The following is a 24,297-nucleotide window of genomic DNA, read 5'->3' on the forward strand; positions in this document are numbered from 1 at the left end:
AGGCTCAGTGTCGCCTCCTAAGCAAAACAAAAAGACTATTATATTATCTGTGCATCCTACGGGCAAGAGGCTGTATAATTTACAATAACGCACCAGTCTGCATTTTTGCAGCATAAAAGTAACAGAACGCAGGCAATGTTTGCACAATTAATCCGTTACAGTCTGGGACTCATTAGCAAAACACCACCACAGGCAAATCAGACACTTAAAATGAGAAGTGCTGTGGCCAAAACTGGTGCATACGAATTAACAAAAGAATAGGCCGCGTGTGCGTAATTCCGTGCGTAAATCTGTTATTTTTTTAATCATGTAGGCCTACTTTAAGTGCACAGTGTGTGACTGTGTTGCTGGCTGGTATGGCCAATGTGCACACCTCTTGTTTTTCGAGAAGACCTGCAACAATTTCTGCATATTTGTGCGGAGAGTCTGAATGGAAAGAACAATTTGTCACATCCATACAGCCTAGAGACAAAACAATGGGGTCGCCATATTTACGCATAAGTGACACGCGTCAGATAAGTGTCTGCTTTTGTAATTGAATTAATTGTTTTATACTTCGGTATCTGATCGTCGTATTTTAATCACCAAACTATTTCTTATTCTAATGAGGACACTAAATTGAATAAGTGAAGAGCTTATGCGTCATATTTATAAGCAGACGTACCGGAACTGCCATGACTGGATTATCCTTGAGTTTTCCTATCAGTGTAAAACCATCCAGACTGACTTTTTGTCGGAGTGGTACTTTGTGGGAACCGATCATGACACAATCCACAAAAAGAGTCACCGACATCCTCCTGACATCCAACAAGACAGTGTGCCACTGATGATTGAAAAGGAAAGGCAGGGGACTGAACATGACAGTCTGAGTCACGGTGTCCAGACCTCTGAAGGAGAACTCCAGAGACTCAGACTCCCCCTTGAGTCTGACTGACATCTGCTCGTCTCCATTCGCATCCTGCATCTGCCAGATATTCCAGTTTTTATTTATGGTGCTACCACTCATGCGCAGCACGGTCACAAAGGCAAACTCCTGTGGCAGTCCCAAGGGATATGCTGATCTGAAATATATACCAAACAAAGGAGAGATTAGCTTGTACCAAAAATATACATTTACAGTGTGTATGTAATATACTGTGAACTGAACAGGCTATATCCAATTACAACACAAATGCCTTATGTAATCACCCAGTATATCAGCTGTCTAAACTGTTTATTGTATTTACCCATAAGATCCCAGTGAGACTTTTGTGGCAGTTCCCCTGTGATTTTTTTCTCTCTATTCAACCTTTCCTAAGTGATTTATCACCATTTATTACAATATTATTCTTTGAATTTTGCATTTTTTCCAGTGAAAATCATCAATTTCTTTGTTTTTAAGTAACTGATCATGAAGATGTCCATAAAGCTCAGACTAAAGTCAAAGGTTATTGTATCACAACAGAAAAAACTGAAGAGAATGTGACTTTTTCAGTAAAATATAGCATTAACTAGACATAAACCTAGTGTGTCCATCCACTGTCATTGATCCAATTCCATGGGTTTTACTGGTGGATCAATGTTGTAGAAGATGACAGTGTTTCCACGTTCACTACGGAGCCTCTGAACGTCCAAATGGGTCATAACTGATGACATGAAAAGATAACACACTGCATTTTACACCAATTATTGACATGGATTGATAGGATAAGTGGATCAACAGTTTAGATCAGTGGATGCATTTGGTTGATGGTGATGTTTGGGTCTTCATGGGTTAAATTGCATGCTTTTGTGTTGTGTACTTTAACTGTAACATGGTACAGATGAGCATTTTAATGTTCAGGACCATGGACAGGTAAGTGTCATTTCACCATCTCAACCACTAGGTGCCGCTGTTCACTTATAAAAGCCTTTAAACACCTTGCTGCTTACCTTGTGTTAATTCTGAAGTTGAATGCTGGGCCAATTTCATACGCAACATGCTGAGAAGATGATCCTGCAATCTTTTTCACAGTGCCCCTTCTTGCTAGCTCAGCAATATGGAACTGGGACATTATATAGAATCCTGAGGATTCAGGGATAGAAGGGTTAGATGCAAAACCATTTAATGAATGAGGTTTTAGGGTAGATCCTGCAGAGTGCTGAAGGGCCCATATTTATGGTGTAGCTTGCAAAATCCCTTCATTAGGATAGATAGATAGATAGATAGATAGATAGATAGATAGATAGATAGATAGATAGATAGATAGATAGATAGATAGATAGATAGATAGATAGATAGATAGATAGATAGATAGATAGATAGATAGATAGATAGATAGATAGATAGATAGATAGATAGATAGATAGATAGATAGAAACAACAATAGATGCTTAATGTTTGCTGAAGGGCCCATATTTACAGTGTTGCTTGCAGAATCCCTTCATATGGATAGATAGATAGATAGATAGATAGATAGATAGATAGATAGATAGATAGATAGATAGATAGATAGATAGATAGATAGATAGATAGATAGATAGATAGATAGATAGATAGATAGATAGATAGATAGATAGATAGATAGATAGATAGATAGATAGACGGACGGACAGACAGATAGAAACAACAATAGATGCTTAATGTTTACAAATCCACCTGGGAAACTCTCTTCCCCAAAGCTGATCCGAGGGCACATGGCCTGCTGCTCCATATGAATACCAACTTGAGATGAAAATCTCACAGCTGCAAGATGGAAACAGAAAGCAGCCGGTTAGTAGTCAGACTGTGTGTATGTGTGTGTGTGTGTGTGTGTGTGTGTGTGTGTGTGTGGGTGGTGGTGGTGGTGGTGGGGGGGGGGGGGGGGGGGGGGGGGGGGGGGCGCATTAGGGAAGGGAATAAAAGCTCTGTGTTTGGAAAGCTGCACCACTGCCTTGAATAAATATTAGGCACTCTCTGCCTGTTTGTGGCTTCCTCTTTAACACTTGAGCTCAAGATTTGCCTGTTTTACACATCTGAACAGGAAGTTTAAGTTCTTTTATCAAGTTTGAACACTGGTGGTTTGGCTTTGCTCTGGGTGACCTTTGTTACACTTCATTTCCTATAATATGCAGTATAATTTTGCAGTCTAAATGTTCAATTTTCTGTTTGGTAGGAAGCATCCTAGCATGAGGAATCTGATGCTGTGTATGTACAACACAATCAACATTGTTTTCATCGGTGCAAAAACACAAAAAACATTACTCTTTTCTGCTCAGTATGTAGATACTGACTATGCACACAGCTGGTCTCTTCTAAACACAGCTACACTGCAATGTTAGTGCCGCTGCACAGAACCACACCGGATATATGTTATTAAAAATAGATAAGAGCGCCAGTATGTACAGAGGGAAACCAAGATTACACCATGGCCTGATGTAACAGGACTTTATCTCTGAAACACAATAGTGACATAAGCACTTTGTATGAATAAATGTCAATAAGTGAAATGGTCAGCTGTAATGACTTATACAACTTAAAGCAGCAAGCAGATCTCCAAAGAGGTCAATGCATATGTATGAGGAAAAAATGAAAAGAGGAGAAAAACTGCAATTATCCAGTATGTCAAGAGGAACATGTGCAATGACATATGCCAAAGTACTTCAGAAAAGATTAACAGTAACCCCTAGGGATATTATTAGCATATACAGTATGTGTTGGGTTGAGATAGTGCTAATTGGTCTGCAACTGAACATGACTTCAGCACGAACATCTTCATTAGTAGTTTTTGCTATTTCAAACTCTTTTTTTTTTTTTATGACAGATTTTCATTACTTTGTCTGCCTTTTGACATCATTATCTATCATGTTCCTCTAACCATGCAGTGCAGACTTACTTTGAGAGTGGAGTCCAGTGGAGATACATTGTGGGATCATGTACAAGCAGTAGAATGAGTACAGAAGAATGTATCTGGAATGTAATAAGAAGCAGTGAACCTTAGTATGTACTATGTTAAGTAGACACACAAACACTAAATTATAGAATTAAATCAGTCGAACATAATTAGTATCAAATGCACATCACATTTTTCTACATCTACGTTTAGGTCAGTGATTTACCTCTTAACTTCATCCATGTCATAGCTTGATGTGGACATAAAACTACAAAGTTCTTAGTGTTTCCTCTGTTACACCTCCAGCAGAGAAGACCCAAGATACTCCCTTCTTCAGTTTGAATGAAAGCCCCCCCCTGTCACAGTGAGTCTCTTATAGGTGTAGGCTGTTGTCATTTGTTTGGAGGAGTAAGTCAACACTGTCCACAATGTCAACTTCACATTCCACTGGGGTCCCCCACTCTGCTCAAATCAAAGATGAATGCCTATTTAAACATATAATTACCTCACTATATCAGATTTGTTGTTAACAATCATCAATAATAATGTCAGTTAGATGCAAAACAAAATATGACCTTCTATATTTCCACGGTGCTTCCTGTTTTCACATTCTTTGTTATAACTATAGTCACACAGTATTCAGAAGCCTTTGTTTTCAGTGCGACTAACACTGAAAATAAGAGACGCTGACTAAGAAACAATTTAAACAGTGTTTGCTTTGTCAGGCCAAGAGGCAAATGCCCTTTCGCTTATTTGGCATTTGCTGAAATTAGAGCTAGGGCATTGCTGTACTCTTCTTCATAGCCATAAGATTCACTCCGTACATCCTGTTATTTACGAGAGAACTAAAATTTAACAATGAAGAATGTTTTAAAGGGAGAATTTGTTTTATGAATTTGGGAAAATTAGTGAAAGCTAATGAGAAGTGAAACTGCTGATTGTCTACTACTTCGCCCCCTCACCTCACATTACACAGAGGTCTGCAAACTCAGACAAATTGAACAGAAGAAAGCACAAAAAAAGCACAAGACAGACAGACAGACAGACAGACAGAGTGAGTGAGACTAACCACTTGCTTGTAGCCTTATAATACCCTTAACTCTTTGGCCAAATGCTGACATCCAGGGCCAAATAATAAACTGAACTCATAATTAGCATATAGGCATATATCAGAGTCTGACACAAAAGTAAATGGAACTTGATTTAAACCTCTTTTTGCATTCAAGTACATACAGATAGGCTTACAATGTATGTTCTTCCAATCCATGTACAGTCTAACACAGCCTGACCTGTTCACTCTCCCACTATTCAACAGCAGCGTCCCTACTTAACCTTTTTTCTGTTTCCCTCTCCATCTCTGTCACATGTGTCCACTGCAGTAACATCTCCTTCCACATCTGGGCACGCTCCATTATCTCCCAGCAAATAATGTGAAGAGACTGTGCCCTGGGAAGACTACCTCAGATGCTGTGTGTTTCTGATGCTGCTTGAGGACTGTACTGCCCATGTGAGTCCACTGTGAGCGTCTACAAATGTATAGATGGGAAGGGTCCAGGGTCTGTAGAGTACATCATGATTGTACTGATGATCAAAATAGGATGTCTAGCCAGGCTAAAGCACCACAGACTAGTAGCCCTCACATTACACATTAGAAAAGTTTGGCAGTGATTGCTTCTGTGCCTTCTGAGTGCCCATGTTAATAAAAATATTTCACTTGTTTCTCAGCGGTGTTTTAAACTGGTCTATAGCACTACAACAGTCGAAATGTTGCTTTGAGATTAGTCTGTTGAAAGTTACACTGTTTAACGGAGGTAAAGGCTGGCTTATTATACATTTAAATGACAAAACCTACCCCTCAGATAATTTAGAAATAAGACTGTTGTTATAGTTAATAACACTAACCAGTGGCACCAGCCGACACAAAGCGGGAAAACGAGGGTCGTAATTGTTAACAGTGTTAATTAATACATTATTACGGAAGAGGATTAGGGCTACTTGAAAAAAAAAAAGAAGGACCAATATTTTTTATTATTATTATTTTGAGAAAAAAGTCAGAATTCTCAGAATAAATTCTGGCTTTAATCTCAGAATTTGGACTTTTTTCTCATAATAGTATTTTTTCCGGTGGCCCTAATCCTCTTCCATACTTTATGGACCTTGAAATAAGAAGGGAAAATTATGTTCACAGATATGGCTTTGTATTTCAAGCAGATAAATGTGTTAAGGAGATTGGTAACTATTTCATCAAAGGTAACCATCCTGAGCTTGACTGAAAACTAATCAAGTCTTATTGTGAGTTATCAGTGCTGAACCCTCTCAAATTAGGAGTCATACTTTTTACAAATTACTTGAAAAAAATTTGTACCTGAATTTTACCAGTACAGTATAATTTGAACTGCTAAAATTAATCCTGAAAGTAAGTCAGCAAAATGAGCTGGTAGGTTTTAAAAGGAGGCATGATTTGATATGGGTTTTATACATTAAAAAAAAAAAAAAAAAAAAAAAAAAAAAATATATATATATATATATATATATATATATATATATATATATATATATATATATAAGTAAAATCCAAAGCACTACTTAAACTAGTCAAAAACTAACAACAGAAATTGATACATTTAGACATCAATCTGAAGTCATACGATGGCCTGGATCTAAGCTTAACCCATAAAGACCCAAACATCCACTATGGAACAAAATTGTCAACTGATCTGAACTGTTTAATACCTGTTGATCCATTAATTCTATCAATACATGTAAATTGGTGTAAAATACAGTTTGTCATCTTTTCATGGTCATCAAATGTGACCCATTTGGACATTCAGAGGCTCTGTAGGGAATGTGGAAATGGTGTCATCTTCTACAATATTGATTCACCAGTAAAACCCATGGAGTTGGATCAATGACAGTGGATTGACACACTTGGTTTATGTTCAGTTCTTGAAAAAGTCACATTTCTTCATTTTTCTCTGTTTCTGATATTATGACAATCAACTTTAATCTGAGCTTTTATGAACATCTACATGATCAGAATATTAAATATGGAAAAATACCTGATTTTCATTAAAAAACATGATATGTAATGGATAGTATTATGATAAATAGTGATAAATCACTTAAGAAAGGTTAAATAGAGAGAAAAATTGCATTTGGGAATTGACACAAAAGTAACACTGGGTCTTTATGGGTTAAAACAGATTTGATCTTTGTGAAACTAGTCCCTGAGGTCTCTGTGGCTCGAATACAGTACAGAGACCAGATCAGAGTGGATGATGCTGTTCTCTGCATGATCCACCGGCACCGGGCCTACTCTGACCTGGACGAACCAGATGGTTGTGTGAGGATTATGTTTTCTTTTCTTTTTTTGAGTACAACACCATCCAAGCCAACATACTTGGTACTTGGAGGCATTTGGGTATAGGTCCCTCCTTTGTTTGGTGGATATCTGCCTGGAAGACCGCAGAGTACTGTTTTGGCTCCCTTCCAGTTAATATAGGAAAAGGCAGTCTCTATGTACAACACTGAGTCTGGCCACATCCAGAAATATTGTGATGATTATTGTTGGACTCACATGGGGCTGTGGTGGAGAGATGCACATGGAATGAAGTGCAGACCATAACAATCCCACAACAGCATCCTTCTTTGATACAGGATTAAACTGTTCAGGTGGATTCTGGTCAAAAAGGACCATACTTTGCTTTTAAATCATTATGTTATAACACTATGTTTTTGATCTTTTTAGTTGCATGTTCTCATTAATGTGTATAATTCTCTCAATCAAGAGCCACTGGAAACCTGGATTTTCTAAGTGTAGATTAATAAAGTGTCTGCCTAGTTTGAACAACCTTCACAAAATATATAATTGGACATAATACAAATGTTTCTACCACAACTAATGTTAAAAATATAGACTAAACGTATTTATGTCCAAGTTACTGTTTGGTATAGGTAACAAATTTGCATGTGGCGTCAACTGCGCCTCTGGTATGTGCAGTAACGCGCAGTTATATGTTCATAAGCGTGCAGCTGGAGCAGAGCCTACTGTCAGCTCCTCAGATTGAGCACAGTTAGCCCGACAGCTACCGAATAGCGCTGATCAACGGGATATACTGTCAGTCCGTTCTCTGTGTAATTTCTTCGGCGTGTCTCATATATCATTAGTCAAACTGGGAAGGATAATAATCACCAGGGTCGCCTCTTCTCTCATCACTTCAAAGCGAAAAGACGACGAGACGACTGAAATCGAAGCTAACGTTGGTTAGCTAGCTCATGTTAGCTTACCAACGCAATGGTAAGTAGCGTTAGTTTGCCCAAGCGGCTAATGTTAGACCGGTGACAACTGCTCTTTGGGTGGCTAACGTTACGCTAACACTTACCGTTAGCTCACTGGCTATCAAGTGGGACTTATTCGTTGGTTTGTTGAAAAAACAAACCATATATTATGGCTTTGCTGGGTCGCTCCAGACATTTTGAGGGCCCTTCGCAAATTGTTGTTTTGGAAGGTCCCACCTGTAACCCAAGGATACCCACACTGAGATTGCCATCCCACCAGTTTGGGACATTTATTACTTCACTGAAGTAAGGACATTTGATCGATTTGGCCTCAGCTATGAATGAAACAGCTGTTTCTAAACCCTCTCTCTCAGAATTTCAGAAATATTTCCCTCTTGTATATTCAGTTGTTAATGTTATCGATTGTAAAATAACCAGCTAGGGTTTAATGACCTTATGAGACTTTACTTTTTAAGAGTTGTGTCTTAAGTACCAATAAATAACCATTTCCGGTAAATTCTTAGGGAACGTGAAGCGCATTCTCAAGCTATTTCGATTTAAAAACGTTAGGTTTTCTCAATGTTGTGCCGAAACAACAGCTTTGACTTGCTGCCGTATGAAGGGTACGTTCAGTGCTTGGCACAGACTCTGTCAACGTTTGATCTGACCTCTGTTTTGTCCATAAAGCTTCAAAAAGTCAGTCCATTGCTTCAGCGTCCAATCTGCAGACTGGCCCAGCCCTTAGCTAAACTTGGTTCTTGATTCATATTACTGTTGCTGCATACCCTTTTAGAGTGTTCATTTGTGTCATGGCCAAATTGCTATTTCTATGATCATAAATATGTCAGGTGAAGTTAAGACATCTTTTTAACTGCAAGTGTTCTTTGAGGCTCTTTGTGTTTTCCCCTTGTAGATTTCTCTGTAAAGATTTTTTTTAGGTTCAAAGATGACCTTCTTTACTGCTTTGGGCATTACTATAAACTACCATTGTGTGCTGTGTCTGTGCACCAGGTCAAATTCATTGTGCCCTTTTGTGCCCCATATTGGTTTTCACTGGCATGACCACATTGACATTTTATCCTTGTGGATGATTTATTAATTTCATACATGACTAATTCAGGAAGCATCTGTGTAATTGTTATTGCCAGTTTCTCTCTTGAGACTTCTGCCGCTTACTGCATCACCAAGTTTGTCGAACTAATCTTCATTCTGAAATGTTTTGAGAAGATCACAAAAAATGTTTATCTGTTTCTGTCATTCATTCTTTTCCTCTGCACGGTAATAATAATGTTGGAGCTAATGTAGTAATTGGTTTTGCCCGTAGGCTCACAGGTGTATCCAAGATGATGTAAGGCCCTGCTGCCTGTAGAGACAAGATGACTGAAGTACAGGCCACAGTGGAGTTCTCTGTGGAGCTCCACAAGTTTTACAATGTGGACCTGTTCCAAAGAGGGTGAGTCCTTAGAGTGCCTCTTCTCTTCCCTTTTTAACATTTTTCCACTAAATGTCAATTGGCTAATCTTTTAAGAAAGACATTTTAAGACAAGGTTACCCTGTGAATAAAAAAGATAAGCTTGGTGACATATTTGAGAGGTTTGGTGTTTAGCCTGCGGTAGATGGGGTTAGAAATGTAGATTCCTTGAGGATGTAGGCCTGTCTGGGTGATTAGGAGATGTTCTCCTCTTTCAGTAAGATTAAGATCTACATTTTGTACAGACATGGTGTATACTAAGAAGTTAAGATGTATTTAAAAAATCTGTTAGCATTAATTGAAAACATTTTCTGTGAATGACACAATAACTTTAAGAAAACTTATGAGTGCTGAATTGTAGTATTGTGCATTACTATATAGTAGCATTTCTTTTCAAACTCATTTGGAATTTATGACTTGTTAGCTTGCCTCTTGTTCCGAGAGAGATCTAGAAGGCATCCACCTAGTGAATTGAATGTTCTAAGGATAAGCATAAAATAACATAACATAATATGTGGCAAAGAGAATTTGTTTTATATTATAGTGTAGTGTCTAACCTCTGTAATTTACTCTACATAGACTCCCTTTCAAATTCAGCTATCAATAATTTCTATGAATAATGTAAAACTAAGAAGGAAAAATGACTTGCACTGTGTTATTAGTACAACTGGAGCAGCTATGGTCTGCAATGTCTGGAAATTTGGCAGCCGTGGGATAGTACATCAGTGTGGTGAGATAAAGCTCTGACCACATTACTGGTTTAAGAGCTCAGGTTTACTACATGAGTGACTACAAAAGAAAGTGCTCATTATTCATTTATGGAAGGTGTAGTGTCATTTTTCAAGGAAAGACGCATGTCACTAACCTGTGCATTTTGTTCCCTTTCCATCATGCTTCCACTGATGCTCCCAATTAAACAAACAGAGCATGACTTTCCAACCAGTCTTTGTCTGAAAAGTAATGTTTGTATTAACAGGTTTTACCAAATTCGTGCCAGTGTGAAGGTGCCTCCCCGGGTTCCACACAAAGTTGAAACCAGTCTGCTCCATCCTGGAGGTAAATATATACAATACATTTAATGCTACTACTATACACATTTTCTCTCTTGCCAGATAATTCTCACTGCCAACAGGAAATGATATTTGGGAACATTAAGTATCTTCATTATGGTTGTCCTGGGCCCTGTCTCATGAAGTCAGTGATTATGAATTCTTGTGTCATGTTTATTGGAGTTTAGCAGACAGATCAGATTCAAGTTTGTTGAGCATTTTCATTTGTATTGTTTGCCACCCACCATACTACCAAAGTTAACCTTCTAATGTGCTGCCCTCACATTTGCATTTTATACTGTATACTCCCTCATAGTTCAGTATGAAATCTACGCATTTTTATTCTTTTTTTAATATAATGCGCATATTTAGACAGCTGTCAGGTCATAAAGACAGTTCATCTGCACTGACATTTTCATACTCCGAATTTGTTAAAATAATAAAATACCATTTTATAGATATGAATGTATGCTCATAATTCCTCTCAATTTAAATTTATGACTTTTGTGTGAGCTGTGTCTCAATAAAATGATAAGAGAATGCTTTACAGACACGATCACCAGATGACCAATGAATGATCTCTATCATCATGAGTCACATAAAGGGAAATTCAGTTCTATTATTATACAGGGTGATGGGAATATTTCATGGTACGATTGTGTTGTAGCTGCTGAGTTACATGTAATCAGGGCCAGGTTACTTCAGTTTAAGGTTGATGGTGTTTTAACTGCAGATTATTGAAAACGTGTTGCCTATTGTATGTGGTTTGGTGGGTGTGTGTAACCTTTTGTTGTCTTTTAGCGTGTCTTACTTTTTTTTCTTTTCTTGCTGTCAGTTATAGCTGAATAAATACAGCCTCCACCCATTTAGACTCCATTATGGAAATAAATGGTAAGGCTAGATAGTCTTATTAGCCTAATTTTCTCTTCTTCTAGTGTCCTTTCACAGAGTAAGGGTAAAAGTAACAATGCATAAAAAATATCTTGATTTTTCTCCAAAACATAAGTAAGGTTTCAAAATGACAAGATTCAGACGTATTTTACCTCAGGCAAAGAATAGGGTCATTACATACAAGTAAGAATCTTCTGTTTCCCAATGTCTTACTATGCATTCAAATCCCAAACAACCTTAGAGTTGGCTGTCATCATGCAGCTGTTTGTTTTGTTAACACAGTGTTTTTTTTGTGTTAGGCTCTGATCTGGCATTCCCTGCTTCAGTCCAAGATGACGTCATCTGCAGCAAAACTTTCCAAATCCTGTACAAGAACGAGGAGGTTGTTGTCAATGATGTCCTCCTCTTTAAAGTGATGATGCTGCTAGATGAGAAGAAGGTAAGTTTCAATAAAAGGTGGTGCTAAATATGGATCTTTTGATACATTTTTTTGTTTCCCAAAAGCCCCTATCATCAGTATTCAGGGCTTCGTTTGATGGATCATCCTTACTATCAGTATTTTTTTCACCTCTAAGTAATATTTCATATCTGGAAAATAGTGCTGAAATTGAGATCTTGTGTTTTATTTTTATTTATGTATTTATCTGTTTTTTTAAGCATGGTTAGGGATTGACGCAGGACATCCTTTGTTTGACACAAAGGTTCTAAATGAGACTGAATGCCTTTACATTTTTTCTCAGGTGGAAGAGTCTCTCAATGACATGGATTTCCAACTATTCTTGGATTTGTACTTCACAGATGGTGATTACACGTAGGTGTTGGAACATTTTAAATGTATGCATTTGTGTATACATTCATGCATTTGATAATTGTGAAATTATGCTTGCATTTACTGTGCAAATGAGACACCAACTGACTCCTCTCTGCTCTTTCCTTATTTTCTGTAGGCCAGATGATCCAAACTCTCTACAGAATATCAGTGGACGCACACTTCGTTTGCACTTTAGCCTTCAGAAAGGCATCCACCAACATGTCAATGTCATGTTTGATTACTTTCACCTGTCTGTCATATCTGTAGCCATCCATGCTTCCCTTGTGGCATTACATCAGCCTCTTATCAGGTCAGTGTCCCACCTATGTTGTTTCTTGTTATCTACAGAATTAAAAAGAAGTACGTTCCAGGGGATACCAAGACATTTAGCGTAGATGTTTATTTTTTTTCCTTTACATTCCTGTGGCAATCACCTGAGTTCTCTTTCTCTCTTTGTTGATGTAGTTTTCCTAGACCAGTGAAAACCACATGGCTAAACCGCAATGCTCCTGCACAGAGCAAAGACTCAGTCATCCCACCCCTGGAGAATGTGGTGTTTGGCAGCAGTTATGTCAAGCAAGTGTCACCAGATGTAAGTGAACTTCACTTCTGTCTATAAAGCATAATGTCTTTGACAACCTCCTTTTCTTATTTTAGGGTGCCACTTAAACTTTGAGAGGTTTACAAAGTTTGAATGGTAACGCCATTATCTAAAGTTATAAGCTGAATTGTATCACATCAGTCCAGCAATTAAATAGTAAATGGCTGTCATAAACTAAAAAATATGACAACAAATATAGTATTCAATGGAACTCAAGGTACTTCCTGTAGTAAGAGAGAAAATAAAGTGAGACTGGTTGTATTTTTTTTAGTGGACTTCAGTTATTATGCAAAGGGGTATTTGTCAAACTATTTAACAGAGACACTGTCATTTTTTGCCAAGAGTAAGGACCTTTGCCAGTGAAAGGTAGCCAGCTTGAGCTGCTCCTAAAATGCACTGCTGTGAATATGTTACAGCCATTGAGGCAGAGCCGCAGCAAAGCCCATCATTACTTCTTGATACATCACTAATGGGCAGCTCAGGAACAATAACCCATTGACCACGATTCATCTCACCACAGGGATCTGTGCTGGAGTTTTTCACTATATAGCACTGCTAGCCAGAAACAGTACACAAAATAGATGAGTTGAAACAACAGGCAGATTAATCTGTTGTGATTTAGACACTGAAATGAGTCTTAGTAATGAGGCTTACAGTGGCATATATTCTTTTAACATTTTTTTTTTTTCTGTATCCTTTTGTGGTTGTCACTGCTAGCTGTAATATTAAGGCAGATCTAAAGCTGCAGTAATATTCACAGCGTTAAAATAAATCATTTAAAGCATCTTTTCTGTGTCTTTCTTGATCTCTTAGGGCAGGACATTCTTGGTATCTGACCCCTGTCTTCAGCATGCCTTCAGTCTGCACCAAAACCTTTGTTCCAATCTCTTACTGGCCTATCAGGGTCTCTTTGGGTACTTCACCAACATTACCAAGGACCTGCCCTCCTCCCACCGCATGGAACTAGGTATACTGCACTTGAGCTCCACATAAACTCTTGATTGAGAATAAGGGTTAAAATTGGTTGTTTGATCAATGACACTACCTCTATGCATGTATTTCCATATATTAAGGAAATTCATTTGGCATGCATTGCCTTTTATGTATTTACTTATTCAAGGCAATGGATGCCATTGCCAATTTTTTGTGTTCTAATTGTTGAGTTTGAAAAGATACTGTCAGAATCATTAGTTTCAGATGGATTGTTGATGGTGTTGTGTTTTTCTGCAGCAGTGTTTGTGGTCTATATTGCTCATAAGTTGTTTTTTTTTTGTGTGTTCCCATGTCATTTCACCTGATCCTACTTATTATATTGTTTCCGTAAACAAGGTACACAACTTAATTTGGGATTCTAAGTACGACAGACTAATCTTAAGAGCACTAACATTTAAAAATATATCTCAGTTATCTTCAGTTGCTACATCATTTAACTAACAGACTAAACAGAAAATCTGAAGAGTTCCAGTTAAAAACTCACTCTTGTGACTGTGTCCTGTTGGTACAAGAAATCTAATCTATACAAGTAGAAAGCTATTAACCCACGAGAGAAACATAAGTAATTAAAAGGTTAAATATGCCTATATGTGCAATCTTACTAGCCAAGCCCAGCATGCAAGTCCTTTATGAGAGAGTACTCAGAAGACCCTATCCCCGAAGTCAAAGGCACGTCTACATAGGTATGTCCCGACCCTTCCAGTACCTCAGCTTCCCTTTCTTGAGCTTCCCTTTCTTTCCATTTTCTCCTCATTTCAGTTTCCTTCTTGTAGAAAACACTTGTACGCACAGTCCAAGGACAATATATCTAATCTGCTGCCATTCTCATCCGTTTCCTACTATGTGTGCTCAGTGCTTTTCACCGTAACAGTGGTTTAGAGGCGGTAGACTGACTCTGTTGTTGTCAAAAATGTGACTGAAATGTTTTTTGACTTGCCATTCTTGTTCATCCTGTGTTACAGGATCTTCTAAAACCCTTCTGTTAACTTTATGAATAACCTGCAAAAGTCTTAGTGTTACTAATCCCTTTTCTTTGCTTCTCTAGAACAACTTGACTTAGAGGCCCGTCTAGCTGAGCTATGTGACCAAGTCAAGGTAAGCTCTGAGTCACATACCATGATCATATTTAATTTCTAATAGTAGTAATGATGGTAATAATAATAATACGTGTTGATATTTTCAGAAAAAAGCAGAGTCCCCTGATGAGTTGGCAGAATTAGTAAATATGAACCTGGCTCAGCTCTGCTCTCTACTCATGGCACTCTGGGGGCAGTTCTTAGAGGTTGTGTCCCTGCAGGAACATGTTGCCGCTCTGCTTGCTATGGAGCACCATACGCTGAGAGTGAGATCTAGCTTAAAGTCCTCTGCAAATTGTAATATTGTATCAGTTATCTTTAAATGACAGCTTTCAGTCCGATAGCTTTATTAACTGAATGTCCTGTTACCACAGGTAAGGCGGTTTGCAGAGGCTTTCTTTTGTCTGGAACATCCACGACAATCTGCTCTGGCATATCAAGAGTTACAGTAAGTGAGACTGTATATACTTCTTCCTGGTGAAACATAGTAGCGTTTCAACAAGTCTGTGCCCATACTTGCCTGTCTGAAATCACAGAAATTATTTTTTTCCTTTGTCTTCCACCATCTTTCACCTAGTGCTCACAGTCACCAGCAGATGACTAATGCAATCAAAACCTCCAGCTATTTTCTGTCTTTGCCACCGCTTCCAGTGGAATGTGCAGACCTGGATGGTGATGTTAGCTCACTGCCAATCATCTTTGAAGACAGATACCTGGATTCCATCACTGAAGGTTAGATTCAAGATTCAAAAGATTCTAAAATTTTATTTCCCATTTGTGCATACATATACTCATTGGAGCTTTTGTGTGAGTCAGAAAATCAGAAAAGGGAGTCAGATAAAAGATACTAGAAAAAACACATAATTCTGTAAAAAAGTCTATCTATCTATCTATCTATCTATCTATCTGTAAGTGCATAAACACCGACCCAGGAGACAATAAAATTAAATAAATACACCGCAAGGAGGTAGTCAGTCTACAGTGAGCTCATATATAAACATACACACCTATGCACATGCATATACGCATGTTATTGCAACAACATATACACACATACACGTTGTTAGAAATAACAGTAATGCTGGTCTGCTAATTACACAGTCATCTGGTTCATGAGCCACATTTTCCATTTTACCAACTATGTTTTATTTGCTCTGATTTTTAATCTTTCACCTGCTTTGCCTTTGAAGATCGTGATGGACCCTGGCTCGGCATGCACAATACAAGGACCGGCTCAGTTTCCAGTAAAAGTGATAAGCTCAACTTTAAGGACTGCAGCGCTGCAGCGAGCCTCATACCTGATCCTCGGGGTGCCCCTGAAGATACCACCTGGGCAGAGAACTATGATCCACCGCCAAAGTCCAAGGGAAAGTCAGTCAAAATGAAGAAATATTCAAAGACTGAGAATTCCAAGAAGCTAATTAGACAAGGCTCTAAGGACTCTGTAGTTCTAGTGGGGTATAAGAACCTTAAAGTCCCTTTTGGTGATGCCAGCACAAAGTGCAAGGAAAAGGAAAATCCAGTAAACCCAGAGGAAGAGCAAGATACCTTACAGGGGAACTTGAGTAGTTTTTTAAGAACTAATGCCAATTCTGTTTGTAATTTGGGTGCCACATCAGCACATTCTGAAAAGAGTGGGGCTGATTTGATTGCTGAGGACAATATAACTACTGCTGCTGTTTGTCAAAAAAGTTCCATCAAAAATCTTTCAAACACGGATGCACAGAACAATCCCCAGGCAGGTACTGGGGCTATCACTACATGCAACCAACCACTTCACAAAGAGCAAGTTGACCATTGTGGCCAAAAGCTATTACAGTGGCCTGCTGGACTTAAACAAATTGAGGTCAAACCAAGTAACAAGGACCCATACCAAGGGGACAAAGTTACCGTTCTCCTACCTTGTCGGACTGATGCGACTCCAAGCAGTAATGTTCCAGAGATTACCGAGACTGACCTCTGTGACTCAAAGCAGCCTATGGTGGACTCTGTGTTTGAGAGGCCCGGTAAGGAAGCATCACGTGGTACTCAGCCTGGTGTGGTCTCAGTGCACATTAAAGGTGATTGTATCAGACTGCCAGATGGAGGAGTCCCCAGTGCCTCTTCCCGTCTGTCAGACTCGGGGATTGAGAGTGAGCCTAGCTCTTTTGCCACTCAGCTTATCCCTGGACCACAGACCTGTGCAGGGCAAGCGGTCACTGAATCAGGTGCTGCTTCCCTGCAGTCTGAGAAACCTCTTCTGAGTCCTGCACTGCGGTCTCTTCAGCAAAGTTTAGCACAGAAGCCCAGTGGTGCAAGTGAAATACTTATCCCAGAGAATACCAGTGCTGTCAGTGGAGTCCAGTCCTCTCTCACATCCATTAACTCCTTGCCCTCAGATGATGAGGGTGATGGTTCTTCTAGAGATGCCAGTGGAGCTGAGGTCCGTACTAGGAAATCCAGTGTCCTGGTGCAGGAGCAGAGTGTAGTCTTCTCTGGGGATAACACTACCCGGCCTGCCATTGATGTTGACTCCAAAAATACTCCTCACACTGTGATAAGTGATTCCCTGACTTCAAAATCTGTCTGTGATTATGAAACTGATCAAAAATTAGCAAGTGTTTCTGACCTTGGATTAGAGGGAGCAGAGTGCAGTAAAGAATCACGTAGTGAACCCCACACAGCCTGTCCATCCAGTAACTCTGCCACAAGTAGTACTGACCTGGTAAAACGAGGGATGGTTGAGAACTATTTTGGTTCATGCTCTAGTACAGATGTGTCTGAGATTAGCCCTGTGGAAACATCTGCAATTACACTTGGGATCCAGGCTGAACCTCAGGTTGAGGATGATGAGGATGAGACAGAGCATGAGATGATTGAAAATGGTTATTATGAGGAAGGGGATGGCTATGCTTTTGTGAATGGTGTTACTGATGAGGAGCAAATTGGAGATGCAACCGCTCAAGAGACAAGTCTTCTGTTTGAACAGCTAGACATGGGCTACCATCACGAAACAAAGGATTCATCCAGAGCTCCAATCTGTTCTAAACTAGCCTCTAGCGCTTTTGGATATAGCATGGGAAGACCCTCTGGTGCCACCTCTTCACTTTCCTCCTGCCTGAGGTGGTATGAATGTGCTCCCACACCACAGATGAAAGCGTGAGTCATGTTGCACAATTTTTTGACATCCCTGTCTCTGTCTTCCTGTGCTTCCTTTTTTATACTAGATGTTTTGCTTTCTTAGACATCAGATGTAATATTCATTAACCCATTTATTTTAATCTTGAAGATTCATCAAGGCTAAGGAAGAAATGAAGCAGCTAAAGCTACCTGGCTTCTTGTACAGTGAGGTGCCTGAGTTGGCTTCCACTGTCCCCTACTTCAGCTTGGAGGAAGATGAAAGCTGTGAAGAGGGCATCCACCTCATAGTCTGTGTCCATGGCTTAGATGGTAAGAGAATTCATTTTCTGTAGATTTTTTTGTTTTGTTTTAAAAATGACTCATGCCCCTTACGTTTACTTTACTGCTACTGTAGGTAACAGTGCAGACCTGAGATTGGTGAAGACCTACCTGGAGCTTGGGTTGCCTGGTGCCCGCATAGACTTTCTCATGTCTGAGAGGAACCAGGTAAATGCACAGATTTCTGTATTTTAATTCAATATAAAATGTCCATACATTTGAATTACATATTTTTAACATAAACTGTTCAAACTGGAATATTTGTCAAACATAAATGAATCAAGTAAGAGTGAGAAGAGCTCTGTGATGACCATATTTTACATCACACACTGTATATGCTTCGCCTTCAGTTTAAATGGGTCATCTTGGATTATACAAGAGTCCCTAAGCCTACTCATAATCAGCATTCTACAGCTGTGCTGAAGTGGGATGCATCAGTCAGTTTCACTGAAACATCTGTTACTGTATCAGACATGGCCTTTTTATACAGTCTCTTTCTTATGTTCAATGCTATTTTCATCCACAGAATGACACCTTTGCTGACTTTGAGTCAATGACAGACCGACTGCTGGATGAAATAGTTCAGTATATCCAGATTTACAACCTCACAGTGTCAAAGATTAGGTAAGAAGTTTTACTAAAGTTGAATGTGAGAAGTATTACACAAAATATTCTTTAATTTTTAATGATATGTTACTAAGTCATCAAGAACTTGTATGATTCATTGAGACATAACCTTGTCAGGAAGTGTTGGAGTTACACTAAAAAGATATGATATCTCTTATTGCTGTAAACATACTCAAACCAGCATTGCAAGTGGATTTTTTTTTTTTTTAATTTCTTGTTACTTAGAATCCAGTTACAATAAAGGATGGTGCCAACTTTTTGCCCATTTGATATCCATGTTGGTTAGGAAAAACATCCTTTTATTTTGTTCTTTTATTTATATCTTATGTTCCAAGTAATGACTATGAATTGAATAAAAGTCATTTGGTAACTAATGCCTATATTTAATTGACAGTTTTGTGGGTCACTCCTTGGGAAACCTCATAGTTCGCTCAGTGCTGACCAGGCCAAGGTTCAAATGTTACCTGGGGAGGCTGCACACCTTCCTTTCCCTCTCTGGACCTCACTTGGGCACACTGTACAACAGTTCTGCTCTGGTCAATACAGGTAAAACTGCTCAAACAGAGTTGTACATATTGCCATTTTCAGAAATTCCACTGAGGCTTCCTTAGGTCAACCAAGTGCTGATTGAAATGTTTGTATCCTATCTTTTTGTCCAGTTTGTCACAACAGTGAAGCCATTTAATAACTGTTACTCTTTGTTTCTAGGCCTTTGGTTCATGCAGAAGTGGAAAAAGTCAGGCTCACTCCTGCAGCTCACTTGCCGTGATCACTCTGATCCTCGCCAAACGTTCCTCTACAAGCTTAGCAAGAAATCTGGTTAGCTTTGGTTTGTTTTCCCCACCAAAAAATGTCCATGTGTTATATATAAAATATATATTTACTTATTGATCTGTTTTTGTAGGTTTACAGTTTTTCAAGAATGTTGTGCTGGTGGGGTCGCTGCAGGATCGTTATGTCCCGTATCATTCTGCTCGCATAGAAATGTGCAAAACTGCATTAAAGGACAAACAAACAGGTGCGTTCAGAAAAAATCAAGTGACTGTTGTTAATTCCTTGTTTCCTTATTGTACCCTGTACAGTTGTTTTCCCACTGACGCTGTACTGACTTGTCAAGACAAGATGTCCTTGCTAAGTGTGGTTTCTAAGTTTTTTTGGTTTTAAATTGCAGAAGAGAAAGCATGTGAACTGCTCCCACTGAAGCGTCCTACAAACTAAGTTCTAATTAGTTTGTTATGTTTTGTACTTTTGGTATGCATTGTGTTTTTTCCTTCCTTTTCCTCAGTCATTGCCTGACTCAGTGTGTTGGAAAGCACCTGCCATGGGGCAACTATCTCAGCCGGTGTTCTCCTCCCCTTCTGCTTTCTGCATGTTCTAGCTTTCAAAGTCCCCCTGCTACATGAAACGACAACAGTGATTTTGAGATAACAGCTACACACAGAAACTGACACGTTTTGATGGAGACTTGGATCGTGCAGTAAGGCGGGCCTGCCTGGTTCTCGGTTCCTCTTTTTTGTGGGGATCTAACCATTTTAATGCCAGGGCTTGCCTCTCCACGAGCAAATGTTCCACCAAAACAACTTTTCCCTTTGACACTTATTTCAAAGGCACTACTACTGCATTCTTGGTTTAGTGGTGCCCAAGGCATTTGCTTCAAAGAAATATAAAACCTAGTGTTTTTTTCCCTCCTATTCCAGAATAATAATGTGTTCAGTTCGACTTTTCTCTTGTGTTGGCACAGTGCTCAAGTTAAGTGTGAAGATGGGTCTGGCTGGCTGCAACACTACTTCAATCCTACACAAAAGGCCACAAATAAAACACTGCAAAACAAAAATACAATGTACAGTGCCAGTAGATTTTTTTAACCATCCATGTTATCAATCTGTATTTCAGTCATTTTATAAAACAAAACAAAAAAAATAAATTAAAAAAAAATATATAGATGACATATTGATTTTTTTTTTTTTTTCAATGTCGGCCCTAATGTTTTTTTTTGAAAGACGGTATTTGATCAGTAGTAAAAATGTTATACGATATTTGATGAGGCTCCTGTGTGGGCAGCGCTTGAAGTTTAACAAATGTTAAGAGTACTATGTGTACGTGTATTAATAATTTAATTTTTATTGCTGCATAAAAATCTTAACTATCTGAGTGTTTCAATTGTATTTTAAGGTCAGTGAGCTTTGAAAAAAAAAATTTGCCTTAAAAATTGGCTGTAGATATTGGCCATTGGCCTCAGAAAAACCCATATCAGTCGACTTCTAGTATATGTGCCTTATACTACATATAATGACGCCTGCCAGTTATTTTATTCCATGCAATGAATGAGTTCTATGATCCAAATCTGTGGCCACATAATGCCACACATGCAGGTCTATAATATACAAAAAACACTAAATACAATAAATATTCCAGACTTCAAACTGTTTCTTTGTTTCTTTCCCAGGTCCTGTATATGCTGAGATGATTGAGAACCTGCTGCTGCCAGTTCTTCAGAACAAAGACTGCAATCTAGTGCGATATGATGTCATTCACGCCCTGCCCAATACAGCCAACTCTCTTATAGGCCGGGCAGCTCACATTGCCGTCCTTGATTCTGAGATCTTCCTGGAGAAGTTCTTCCTTGTTGCAGGCCTTAAATTCTTTCAGTAGAACTGCAACCGAACAAAACATATGGCTGGACAAGAGGAATGTGGAGCCAATACCTCACTGCATCTAAACCTTATTCTGATTATGGTATCTGGATTATCACTTGGTTTTTAAATGCAAATACTTCCTTTTTAAAGACACAAGAGCAAAATCACAATTTCCTTTGTTCCGTATTGTTTATAATGAAATCACAATGGTTATTGTGTTCACCAGTTTTATTTTTCTACTGCCATTTTTATAAACATCAGTTGTTTTGGGCTCGTTTTTGGGAATTGCTCTCCCCCATATTATGCTATATTTCAATGTTATTTATGTGTTACAAGGTTTTTCAATTGATTTCAGATGCTCAACTGGAAATGTAGCTGCTACAATGTAAAATGGCTGTTTTGGTGAGTTGGCCCAAGTCAAGTCTGCACATATTGTCCTCACCATTGCAAATGTTTTTCACCAGTTTAAGAAACTCTGCATTCATTTGCACCACAACTACATTTTACAAGCTTTTGTACTGAAAACTGTCATTTGTACAAGTTACTTTTTTATCAACGATTTTCCATCATTTCTAAAGGCAAAGTTTGAAATAGGATTTAAAATAGGATTGTTGCTCAGACTTTGCAGCCTTGGCTTTGGTCTTAAAACCTTTATGCTGTTATTTGTCATTGCAGCATTCTGCACATGTGCCCGACCTGGTGTTGGGAGAATACAGCTTTGCCTAAAACATAACACTTTATTACAGGGGTTTTAAACAATGATCATGATTGAGAAAAATAAGCACATGTTGGTAAAATGAACTTGTAATGAAAGTATTTGCTTGGAACCTTTTGGTGATTATTTATGTGATTAAACTGGAAAGTATTGCTCGGAACAAAAATAAGTTTCTTGATAACTGTTTATATATCATCATACTCTACCATTAAATATGCATATAATGAAATGTGTTACATGTCTTTGTGTCTTTTCTTTCCATACTTTACTTATTGAGGTCATATATCCTGCATTGAAATATATATTAGTTTTAAATATTGGTCTTTTTTTTTTTTTGGAGCATGGCCAATTATAGTAAGTAAGAGCAAGGATATATTTTTGAAACTGTCCATTAATAAATTTGATTTGTCATATATGGACATTAAGTAGTTTCATTAACTAGGCATACATACATACATAATAGGTCTGGGTTTCTTTCAGGTTATTTAGTAGCTTGTAACACTTACCCACATCCAGGATGTTTTTAACCCTTTTATGCATAGTGGTCACTGCAGTGGACAGCTATTCTCCAGCTGTTCTCTGATATATTCATGGATTTTGTTGGTTTATTTCCATATCAGCCAACATACTGGATGCTTATGCATCATCCCATACATTGCAATTCATGCTGTTACTGTAACTTCGCTGTTCTTGGTAAACCTGATTTGCAGTAACATGTTTGAGTGTAAATCAATTGCTTGTTATCGTTATTAAATTGTAATTAACAGGGGTTTTGTTTTGTTTTTTTAAACAAAAGTTGTTTTTTTTTGCATATTATCTCCATGAAGAGAGTAATGACTGGTATTAAAGTATGTTAAAATGTGAGAAAACATCAGATTAGCAGCATTAAAAATGTTTTTATTTCATAGTTTTCACACAATATATCAGTAAATACATGTTTCTTTGCTTCAAAAATTAAAGGCATGGTGTCCAGCTTAGTGGACATTTTTGCAACTCTGTGAAAAATAGGTTCATGAGACAATTTACTTTAGGCATGGTTTTTCACACTCAGGAAAAAAAACCTTGATAAAGATTCTCATAATTCATGCATGAAAGGGTTAATTTACAGATGTAGGCATTAGATGTTCCCAGAGTGACCAGCAGAGGACACTGTTGCAGCACAGAGATGAAAGACATTTTATCAGGCGGAAAAAAAACAAAAACAAAAAAACACAACAGATATTTCCCAATGCCTACAGAAAAAAAAGTGAGGAATACTGATTGCAGTGTTTTCTGACTGTTCCTTTTTTATAGATTCTCTTGAGACAGAGGTTAAGATTGATGTCACTGATCATCACATAAATTAATTGAATAAAGTTCACATTTAGGCAACTGGAAAACAAGGGGTCTCACATTAGGTTATATTGTCTGTGCATTTACGTCGAATACCTACACACTGTTTCAGAGTCTTTTCACTAGATAATACCAGACCAGTCATCTGTCTAATTAAATCCAAAGTAATGAATAATGAATAAAACGCTTTAAAACATTTCTAAAGCATGTGTTTTCCTCAGCATCATGTTTCACACAACTCCAAACCACGTCCTAATTGTTGCCAACAACACTGCGCTTGGACCCCCAATTAAAGCGTGAGCAAAAGAAATTAAAGGGGGGGTTACAATTTTGTGCTGTTTCTTAAAAAAAAAATAATATCCGCATACATAGATAAAGATATAAAATATATTGTTTGATATTGTAAATACAACTAAATATTAAATTATTGTTGAATATAATATCATAATGGTGCAAATATGTTCAATATAAAGAGTTGAGTCACAACATCACACCCCCGCTTGTCTTCCAATTGGTACGGCCCAATCTTTCTCGTTGTAAGGTGGTTGA

The 24,297-nt window shown here is 38.2% G+C and overlaps 2 protein-coding genes across 5 annotated transcripts in view; one reads left to right on the top strand and one right to left on the bottom strand.

The window, feature by feature from the left end:
* The window catches only part of col9a1b (collagen, type IX, alpha 1b), a 28,030-nt gene extending 23,456 nt beyond the window's left edge, over positions 1–4,574 (bottom strand). The window contains exons 1-4 of the mRNA XM_030156360.1: positions 3,834–4,574; positions 2,618–2,704; positions 1,912–2,044; positions 665–1,061 (exon numbers count right to left, since the gene is read on the bottom strand). Of these exons, the coding sequence (XP_030012220.1) occupies positions 665–1,061; positions 1,912–2,044; positions 2,618–2,704; positions 3,834–3,873 (657 nt within the window). The 5' untranslated portion in view covers positions 3,874–4,574. The remainder of the gene's footprint in view (positions 1–664; positions 1,062–1,911; positions 2,045–2,617; positions 2,705–3,833) is intronic.
* Positions 4,575–7,855: 3,281 nt separating this feature from the next.
* Positions 7,856–22,649, top strand: fam135a (family with sequence similarity 135 member A). Of its 4 annotated transcripts, none has more exons than XM_030155253.1 (21): positions 7,856–8,127; positions 9,433–9,561; positions 10,556–10,635; positions 11,819–11,958; positions 12,260–12,330; positions 12,467–12,640; positions 12,796–12,922; positions 13,745–13,898; positions 14,530–14,607; positions 14,970–15,019; positions 15,108–15,266; positions 15,375–15,448; positions 15,578–15,732; positions 16,191–18,138; positions 18,269–18,429; positions 18,515–18,606; positions 18,965–19,062; positions 19,460–19,611; positions 19,774–19,884; positions 19,970–20,083; positions 21,512–22,649. In XM_030155253.1, the coding sequence occupies exons 2-21, from the start codon at positions 9,485–9,487 to the stop codon at positions 21,715–21,717; spliced, it is 4,221 nt and encodes a 1,406-aa protein (XP_030011113.1). In that variant the 5' UTR covers positions 7,856–8,127; positions 9,433–9,484; the 3' UTR covers positions 21,718–22,649. The 4 variants fall into 4 exon arrangements, with proteins under 4 accessions (XP_030011113.1, XP_030011114.1, XP_030011115.1 ...); XM_030155254.1 differs by having other exon boundaries at positions 15,111–15,266; XM_030155255.1 differs by lacking the exon at positions 14,530–14,607.
* The last annotated feature ends 1,648 nt before the right edge of the window (positions 22,650–24,297 follow it).

This window comes from Sphaeramia orbicularis, chromosome 15 (genome assembly GCF_902148855.1).
Source record: "Sphaeramia orbicularis chromosome 15, fSphaOr1.1, whole genome shotgun sequence".
NCBI lineage: Eukaryota > Metazoa > Chordata > Actinopteri > Kurtiformes > Apogonidae > Sphaeramia > Sphaeramia orbicularis.

Coding starts and splice junctions, on each gene's coding strand:
- fam135a (XM_030155253.1), top strand. CDS start 9,485: ATGACTGAAGTACAGGCCACAGTGGAGTTCTCTGTGGAGCTCCACAAG. Junction 18,430..18,514: donor CTGTGTCCATGGCTTAGATG/GTAAGAGAATTC, acceptor CTGCTACTGTAG/GTAACAGTGCAGACCTGAGA. Junction 20,084..21,511: donor ATTAAAGGACAAACAAACAG/GTGCGTTCAGAA, acceptor TTTCTTTCCCAG/GTCCTGTATATGCTGAGATG.